The following is a 10,000-nucleotide window of genomic DNA, read 5'->3' as shown; positions in this document are numbered from 1 at the left end:
GAACTGCACAAAAGCTTTTCAGCATTTTTTTTTATGACCAAAGTTTCCACCATTTTTCACATATTATCTTAATATCACAACACAATGATAGAAAAACATCACATAAGGCCAAAGACATTCACTACCAGTGAAAGACAGGAAACACCTGACAAAAATAAACAAATAAATATTAGTTTTTAAAATAGGCATAAAACAGAGACAATAATAAATAAATAATAAATATGAATAAACTGCAGGAGAGCGTTTTCAGCATTTTTTACAGAAGCTCACAATTCTCGATTTTCAGGAATTACCACGTCTCACCAGCAGGGGGCAGCACCTCCTCAGCAGCCAGTGTCACTGTGAATTATACACTTTATATTTCACTTCTATCTGATGCTCTCTTGTGGTATTTTCTGGCTCTATGACTTCTTATTTTACTTAAACAAACTTTAAGCTCACACAGCAGCCAAAGGACATGAAGCCGTCGTGTTGCATCGGCTACATTTTTCTAAAGCCCAGTATGTGACAGGTGTAAAAGTCTTACGGCTGTATGGTTGTGCCCTCTCCTGCTGTTGGTATCTTCGGGGTAGCCCTAGTTTTCAGCTCTCCTTACTTTCAGAAAGTTATTGCCGTTTCCTCTCTAGTAGCTACGTTCAATTCTATTCAAATGGAAGGATGTAATCCCTCCATCACACAACCAATAGATAAAAGATGTGCTGCAGAACATCAAGCTGGAAAAAATCAGATGCACCCTCAATGGATCTATCAGCAGATTCCACAAAACCTGGGAGCTGTTTATGTTATGAAAAACAAAAAGGACATGAAGCCCTGACTCACCTGTGACGGTGAGGGTGGAGGTGGAGGTGCGGGGGAACCTCCCGGCATCGAACGCGATGATTCTCAGGTGGTACTGTCCAATCTGCTCTCGGTCCAGCACGGCCGTGGATGTGAGTACACCGGTGGACGTGTTCAAGTAGAAGTCAAGACGGGGCATCCCCACCTGCAATGCCAAGGTGATCAGACCGTTCTTATCCTGGTCGGGATCCTCCACCTGGACCTGAGGAGGAGGAGAGGACGAGAGGAGGAGGGAGAGGAGGAGGATCACAGGAGGGCAGGGAGAGAGATGGGTTGTCATAAAGTCTTACTTCTTATTATTGTTAAATATTTAAGTTTCTCTCAATGAAAACGGTGGACCTGTGTCAGCCTATGAATGTGTGAATCAGACCTGTAAGCTCGTGAATAAAGTTTCACATTTCACCTTAAACACTGAGGATCCGACAGCAAGTCCTTCTGGAACTTCAGCCACAGACGGCAGGTTGATGAAGGTCGGGTCGTTGTCGTTCAGATCCAGCAGGTTCACAAACACTGTGGTGCTGGCTGACGCACGCAGGGGAGGGCTTCCACCTGCAGAGGGCGCCAGAGACACACACACACACACACACACACACACACACACACACACACACACACATCTCACAGTCAGTTTCATAGACGAATAAAAGTTACAGAAAGAGAACAATCAGGGATAAAGAGATTTAAGACGATCAGCTGATACTGAGTACATGTACACACACAGAGTACATGGTACTCACGGTCCACAGCAGAGATGACGATGGTCCTCATCAGGGCCGCGTCCCGGGGGTTGGAGCTCTCTCGGTCCAGTGTGACCCCGCTGGTCCGGATCTTTCCGGTGCTGCTGTTGATGGTGTAGAATGGGTTCTCTGGACTGATGTTATAAACCACTGTCCCATTGTCTCCGTTATCATGGTCCACAGCCAACACCTGCACAGGTACGAGACAGGAAGAGCTCCATCACTGAACTGTTTAAACAACCTCCAACCAAACCCTCAGTTCTGCTGTGAGGTCTCATTAAAGTTAATGGACAAGGAGAAGTTAAAGAGGTGGGGACATGAAGGAAGTAAGACTGAAACTTTCAGAATAAAAGAGAGCAGGAAAGAAGAAATGAATCATAGATAATAAGAAATAAGAGCATCCTCACACACACACACACACACACACCTGCTCTCACACACCCGTCAGATTAAAGAAAAATGGGCACACGGAGGCGACAGGTGATGAATGCATGAATCTGGCAGCTTGTCTGAAACTCGGGCTGATTTTAAAGAGCTGATCAATAATTCAGAGCTCCGACTAAAAACGTAGAAAGTGTTAATTGGTCATTAGAGAACAAAGGTTTGAGGGTTTTAATTATTAACAGACGTGTTGGCAGGAAGCTCAGAGGGTTATTGATTATCTGCACAGACAGAAGGAGGTGATATAAGGAGGGAAGAGACCTGGACAGGTGAACAGATCAATAATCTCATTTAAAGATGGAGAGAGGAAGTGTGAGACTATTATTTAACCTGTAGCCCTGATGTGACCACAGGCTGCATGAAAACACCTGACATTACAGCTTAAACCTCTCCATCGCCCCCTGCTGCCTGGCTGCAGTATAGCTCATAAAGCCCGCCTCCTCCATGTTAACAGATGGGACATGAGTCAAACTATAAAATCAAAATACACGTCAAATACATTTTTATCAAACATGGTTTCTGTCATTATAGTTAAACTTTCCACAAGCGTGAATATCTGCTTCAGACCGACACAAGAAGCTGTTCTGCTGCAGACTGAGCCCACCTGAGGGCTCCAACACGCCAAGGACACAAGGTAAAGGTGTGTGTCGGGTAGAGGAAGGGGCGGGAGTTCAATACTGTGGCTCCACCAGACGACCTCTACTGCACGCGCTCAGGATACAGATGAGCAGGATGGCAGCTCTGATATTTTCCTTTATTTCTTTGCATAGAACAAATTATCCACAAACCACCGTCCAGTACAATATTATTATTATTGTTCTTATCAGAAGTAGTCTCCATGAGGTGTAACGGCCATGTTTAAAGCTCGTCAGATCATCGACTCGTCAAACATCACAGCTGCTGCACAGCTCGGGCTCAGGTGAGGGTGAGGGTGAAACAGTGCAGTGAGGTGTGCAGGGGCTGATCCTCCAACAGGCACAGAGACCGAATTCATCGGCTCGCTGGACACCTCAGCAGGTGGCCTCCTGTCACCATGGAAACAGTGGTGGGGGCGGGGCTACAGTGAAGCCAATTAAAGGGGGGGGCACAGAGTCAGCATCATACCGCCGAGGAGATGAGGAAGAGGAGGAGGAGGAGGAGGAGAAGGAGAAGGAGGAGGAGGAGGAGGAGGAGGAGAAGGAAGAGGAGGAGGAGGAGGAGGAGGAGAAAGAGGAGGAAAGGAGAAGGAGGAGGAGGAGGAAGAGAAGGAGAAAATTAGCTTCATCGCCCCCCCCCCCCCCCCCCCCCCCCTCGCCAGCAGTAGTATAACTCCTCTGTGAGTAACTCCTCTATAACTCCTCTGTGAGTAACTCCTCTGTGAGTAACTCCTCTATAACTCCTCTGTGAGTAACTCCTCTGTGAGTAACTCCTCTATAACTCCTCTGTGAGTAACTCCTCTATAACTCCTCTGTGAGTAACTCCCTCTGTGAGTAACTCCTCTGTGAGTAACTCCTCTATAACTCCCTCTGTGAGTAACTCCTCTGTGAGTAACTCCTCTATAACTCCTCTGTGAGTAACTCCCTCTGTGAGTAACTCCTCTGTGAGTAACTCCTCTATAACTCCCTCTGTGAGTAACTCCTCTGTGAGTAACTCCTCTATAACTCCTCTGTGAGTAACTCCTCTCTCTCTCCTCTGTGAGTAACTCCTCTGTCAGTAACTCCTCTATAACTCCTCTGTGAGTAACTCCTCTCTCTCTCCTCTGTGAGTAACTCCTCTGTCAGTAACTCCTCTATAACTCCTCTGTGAGTAACTCCTCTGTCAGTAACTCCTCTATAACTCCTCTCTCTCTCCTCTGTGAGTAACTCCTCTATAACTCCCTCTGTGAGTAACTCCTCTCTCTCTCCTCTGTGAGTAACTCCTCTCTCTCTCCTCTGTGAGTAACTCCTCTCCTTCTCCTCTGTGAGTAACTCCTCTCTCTCCTTTGTGAGTAACTCCTCTGTGAGTAACTCCTCTCTCTCTCCTCTGTGAGTAACTCCTCTCCTTCTCCTCTGTGAGTAACTCCTCTCTCTCTCCTCTGTGAGTAACTCCTCTGTGAGTAACTCCTCTCTCTCTCCTCTGTGAGTAACTCCCTCTGTGAGTAACTCCTCTCTCTCTCCTCTGTGAGTAACTCCTCTCTCTGTCCTCTGTGAGTAACTCCTCTCCTTCTCCTCTGTGAGTAACTCCTCTCCTTCTCCTCTGTGAGTAACTCCTCTCTCTCCTCTGTGAGTAACTCCTCTGTGAGTAACTCCTCTCCTTCTCCTCTGTGAGTAACTCCTCTCTCTCCTCTGTGAGTAACTCCTCTGTGAGTAACTCCTCTCTCTCCTCTGTGAGTGACTCCTCTGTGAGTAACTCCTCTCCTTCTCCTCTGTGAGTAACTCCTCTCTCTCTCCTCTGTGATGCCTTCAGGCTACATTTTAATTAGCAGTCGGACTCCTTTAATTACACTCAGTGACGCCTCTTTAATTAATGGACAATGAGAGCTTCATTAACAACACGGAGCCTCAGACTGCAGCCTTTCAGTGATTATGACTGCTTACTGAGAGACCATGTGACCATGTGACCACTCACAGACCAATCAATCAATCAGTCAATCAATCAATCAATCAATCAATCAATCAATCAATCAATCAATCCGTCAATCAATCAATCAATCAAATGATGATGAGATCAAACCACAGACACAACCTTAATATTTCAATAACTCCTGTTTCATCACCTTCCCTTCCAAAATAAAACGCTGACAATTATTACCCCAGTGTTTCATTCACAGTGTAGTTAACCAGGTAACCAGGTAAAATTAACCTGTTTGGAGCACTCACTGAGATGACGTCGGTGTTGATGGGACTCATCTCCACCACGTTGGCGTGGTACGGCTCGTCTCTCCACACGGGGGCGTTGTCATTGATGTCCAGGATGGTGATGTTCACCTGAAAGAGGGGGAGGGGCATAAACACCTGTGCACTTCCTGGTTTATGAGACAAACACATTAGAGCTCGAGATGACACGTTTCCTCAGATAACAGCTGTTTGATTGCACAGACCAACAGACGATCACTTCCTGTCTGTATAGAACATAGTATAATATATATAGTATTGTGTCTTATTACATTTGTATTGTTAATAATCCTGTTATTGTTGGTCAGTTTAACAGTTAAACTGTGTTTGTAAGTAAAGTGTCAGTCACAGGAGATTTTGTACTTTAAACATGAAGTAACTCAAACATCAACCGCGGCTCTAAAGACGGTATCATACTGATCACGCACAGAGGATTTCAAAATAAAAGCCTGGTTCCTTCTGCAGGTTGAAGAAAAACAAATATTATGACTATTAAGATGATAATTTCATAAAAAGTGGGAGGAGCTTGTTCTGTGATCTGTGATGGCTGGTTACCGTGGCGATGCCAGTCTTCTGCTGAGGCCCCACCCCCCCATCCACTGCCCGGACGATCAGGATGAACTCTGACTTCAGCTCCCGGTCCAGCAGGGCCGTGGTGGTGATCTCACCTGGAACACACAGAAACACCTGAGTGAGGGACAGACAGGTGATCATCTACACAGTTCATCCTCCAAAGTCCTCAGTAAACTCCAACACATCCAGAACTCTGCTGCTCGCCTCCTCACTCCCGCTGCCGGGACCACATCACCCCTGTCCTCCAGAACCTCCTCTGGCTCCCTGTTCCACAACGCATCCAGTTTAGAGTCCTTCCTCCATAAGCAGGCCCCTCCATACCTCACAGACCTGCTCCACCGCCACGCTCCCTCCCACAGCCTCCGCTCCTCTGATGCAAACCTCCTCTCTCCACCACTCAGAACGGAGCGCTGAACCTGGGGCGACAGAGCTTCCTCCATAGCTGCCCCCTCCCTGTGGAACTCTCTACCCCGACACATCCGAGACTGCACTGACCTGACCTCCTTCAAATGACTGATCACGACCTTTTTAGACCTGCTTTGACCTCTGATGCTGATTTCATTCATTGTTTGAATTGTTTGGTTTCCTCTTATTGTGTTTCTTTAGTTATTTTAAAATGTACAAAGTGCCTTTGAGCATCATGAAAAGTGCTATATAAATAAAATTCATTATTATTATGATAATTATTATTATTATTATCACAAGCAGATGGCCTTCATCTTCATGAAACATACAAGATTCATCAAGTTCAACATTTCAAACAAATAAACACATTAAATCTAAGCAGCACACACACACGCACGCACACACACGCACACACACACACAAACACACACACACACACACACACACACACACACACACAAGCACATGCACACACACAAGCACACGCACACACACGCACACACACACACACACACACACACACACACACACGCACACACACACACCTGAGCGTGAGTTGAGACGGAACTGAGACGAGCCCTCCAGGGAGTAGATGAGGGAAGCCTGACCGAACTCCCGCGAGGCGTCCAAATCAGAAGCATTCACCATCAGCACAGTCGCTCCTGAGGAGGAGGAGGTGGTGGAGGAGTAGGAAGAGGAGGAGGAGGTGGAGGAGGACGGGGAGAGGGAGGGGGAAGGGGAGGCAGAGATTACAGTTACATATTATAGATTATAGATTACAGTTACATATTATAGATTACAGTTACATATTATAGTTCAACATTATGGATAATAGATTACAGGTTAGTGACTCTCAGGGCCAAACATTTTATCCACAGTTTCTGAACCCGAGCCGTGCTGAGCTGAGCTGCTTCAGAGCGAGTCTGAGACACAGAGTGTGCTGCAGCTCAGAGTGTGTGTGTGTGTGTGTGTGTGTGTGTGTGTGTGTGTGGGGGGGGGGGGGGGGTATGGCGTCAAATCACTGCCAAAATGCACAAGCACGGGTGTAAAGGGGCCGCACACGTAACTCAAACAGCCACGCATACATATGAGTTTTGCTAGAGCTTTTTCAACACTGGCGTGCAGATTATCTCTGCTCGCGGGAGCACAGTTGCAGCCTGCAAGCACAAAACCACGCTTTGCACGTGTGACTGTTATCTCTGAGCACACAACTTTTGTCACAGCTCTCTTGCTCGCGAAACTTTCACCTGCTCGCTTGCGAGTAGTTTTTGGTTTTGGCAGTGAGTGGGCGGGCACAGTCACAGTAACCCCTGAATATAATTGCCTACAGGGATACAGTCCTACTCTTGCATGATTGGACGTTGTTACATTAAACTGTTTCCGGGTCTAAGCTGCTACCACTTCTCCTAAACTACGTTTGACTTTTACTGGTGGATGTTACCGTTAGCTAACCTTAGCTTCAAAGTATACAAATGGTTGGCAACTGAAACACGAAGAAGTGGGTTCACAGCAATAAAAATCCTTATAGAAACTTCCAGCCCACTTTAGGAGTGGACAATCTTATCAAACGGACCAGAGAGGCTACAAGTGGTTGTTCTAATCCAGCAAGAGCGATCTACTGCAACACACAGTTTAAAAACGATATACAGTAATTATTCTCTGAGAAATGGTCTGAAAGCCGCAGTTCATAAGCGCAGAGCTGCCAAGCATCACGCTTTGAGTGTGACAGTAATGCAATTTGACCCATTCTCACACCACACGCCACACTTGACATTTCTCACGCTTATATTTCCCCATTCAATACTCTATATTTATTTTTTTCATGATAATAAACTTTGGTCCTCGCGGCATGCCGTAGTTCGAGTAACTCTGATTGACTGACCGAGATAACCAATCCCAGACCAATCCACCAGTCCTTTGTGCCTAAATCTAACCAACCACGGAAGGCACCACGCAATATAAACCAATCAGAAGCAACGTAAGGCGGGTCTTGGCGTCTCTAACGATCTTTCACACACAACAGCGCCGACATTTAAAACCCACTCGACGTTCTCCTGCTTGCTAGAAGACGGACGGTAGGTAACTACCCAATTTTGATCACACAAGTTTTTCATACTAGTTTGATGTCGACGTAGGACAAATGTTGCTCTTAGTTTTTATCTGTATTATTATTAGACCCCCCTAAAGGAACCCACAGAGTCCCTGGAATCCACTTTGGCTGTGTCCGAAATCACCCCCTACTCAAACAAAACCAAAACCCGAAACAGTTTGGCTCTTGAGGGAACTCTATCGTCCATCATGACTGTGAAGATGGCGAGCCTTGAGCCACAGTGTTTCAAGTTGGAGCCCCCTGCCTCTGTCATCAAGGCATCAAAATCTGCCACAAACGCCTACAACATGAGACATGTCCCCAGCTAAATGATGGACAGTTGGTTGAAATGAAATATTGCAAATAAATGTATTTTGTCAAAATTCTTGTTACAATTTTCATTTCTAATTTCTGGTTAATTAAGACTAGCATTAGGAGGCCACAGTACAGGGAGAGCAGCTGGCATGGAGGTGAGGACATCAGTCTGAAGGTATAAATCGACGTTAAAACAGGCCAAACATTTTTCAAACAAACACATCATAACACTAAAGTCTCACTCTTGTGATTTTCTGAAACTTGGCAGCCCTGTAAGCGGTTTGTGTCATTATTGTTTCTATTCAGGGGTACCAAGGTGACTGTGCCCGCCCACTCACTGCCAAAACCAAAAACTACTGACGAGCGAGCAGGTGAAAGTTTCGCGATCGAGAGAGCTGTGACAAAAATTGTGAGATAACAGTCACACACGCAAGGCATGTTTTGTGCTTGCAGGCTACAATTCTGCAGGCGCGCGTTGTAATGCTTTCAGGCTGAAGTATTGCTCGCGTGAGCAGAGATAATCTGCACGTGTAAAAGCTCTCGCAAAACTCAATTCACTGAGTGAATGAAAGAGTGAAAATAGCAGCCAGAGCTTCTGTTTCTGACTGACTTTAAACATCCTGAAAAATCACGAGATCAGAGTTAGTTTCTTTTATCATGAACATGATAAACATGATAGACAGCCTCAGGATAGCAGAGCTTTGTGTTTAATAACAAGAGGTGAGTGTAGGAGCTGTTCACACTGTTCCAGTGTGTGACCTCTCCTGTACGTCATGTGACCCCTCCTGTGTGTCATGTGACCTCTCCTGTGTGTCATGTGACCTCTCCTGTACGTCATGTGACCTCTCCTGTACGTCATGTGACCTTGTTTTGAACGTGACTCACCAGCAATGATGTTCTCGGGGATCTTGACAATGTAGGACGGTTTGCTGAACTCGGGCGGGTTGTCATTTTCATCCTGAGGAGAGAACATGGAGAGCAGCTAAAAATCCACCAGCTGAACCAGAAACGTGATTAAAACAGACCGAAGCTGTCAGCACACATGACCGCCGACATGATCAGGTCTGAGAATTCAAACAGTGAGTGTTCTATTTCATCCTTCCTGACCGCCAGAGGAAGCGCCTAGCACTGGATATATTCAATCTAGTGCACGCGCAGGTCAAGTAGTTGTATCAACAAAGTCACTTTTGCACCTTTGCCACTGAATTTCTGCCACTACTTGACTGTTTTAACATCACACAACACGTCCAAGGTCCCACCCACACCAAAGGTCACACGCCTAGTGTGCTCAGTTGGCACTTCTCCCTCCCATCTCCAGTGTCTGGACCTGGCTGTTACCGACCATCTTACCATCCTCTTTTCCATTCCTGTCCCCCTGCCCATGCAGCGCACTAAACGCACCATCACATTCAGGAACACTAAAACAGGGAGTCTACCAACCAATAACAGCACGATAGCTTCCCACTTAGCCTCCGATCCCCTGAACAGCACAGTAGATGGCCTGGTAGCTTGCTACAACAACGCTTTATCCCTAAGCCTTGACTCACTTCGTTCACTACTGAACTCGGTGCCCTGAAGGCTGCTGGTCGTTAACTGTAGAGACTCTCTAAAAGAACTGGCCTCACTGTCCAATGTGAGGCCTATAAGGACCATGTGAAGTGTCACCAGGACCAGGACTCAATAGTACTCCTCCATCATTGCCACCAACAAAACAAACCAAGAATGCTGTTTTCCACCATAAACCGGCTATT

The 10,000-nt window shown here is 46.3% G+C and overlaps 1 protein-coding gene across 1 annotated transcript in view; it reads right to left on the bottom strand.

Annotated features, from left to right (window-relative positions):
• Window positions 1-10,000, bottom strand: part of cdh23 (cadherin-related 23) — a gene marked incomplete at its 5' end in the record, with an annotated part of 77,786 nt that overhangs the window by 43,458 nt on the left and 24,328 nt on the right. The window contains 7 exons of the mRNA XM_069677398.1: window positions 820-1,039; window positions 1,241-1,386; window positions 1,575-1,764; window positions 4,853-4,960; window positions 5,423-5,535; window positions 6,391-6,507; window positions 9,135-9,207. Of these exons, the coding sequence (XP_069533499.1) occupies window positions 820-1,039; window positions 1,241-1,386; window positions 1,575-1,764; window positions 4,853-4,960; window positions 5,423-5,535; window positions 6,391-6,507; window positions 9,135-9,207 (967 nt within the window). The remainder of the gene's footprint in view (window positions 1-819; window positions 1,040-1,240; window positions 1,387-1,574; window positions 1,765-4,852; window positions 4,961-5,422; window positions 5,536-6,390; window positions 6,508-9,134; window positions 9,208-10,000) is intronic.

This window comes from Semicossyphus pulcher, unplaced genomic scaffold (assembly GCF_022749685.1).
Source record: "Semicossyphus pulcher isolate SPU_LCO1_2020_fin unplaced genomic scaffold, fSemPul1.0.p SCAF_29, whole genome shotgun sequence".
Classification (NCBI taxonomy): domain Eukaryota; kingdom Metazoa; phylum Chordata; class Actinopteri; order Labriformes; family Labridae; genus Semicossyphus; species Semicossyphus pulcher.
Note: the sequence above shows the minus strand (reverse complement) of the source record. Positions and strands in the feature narration are given on the sequence as shown.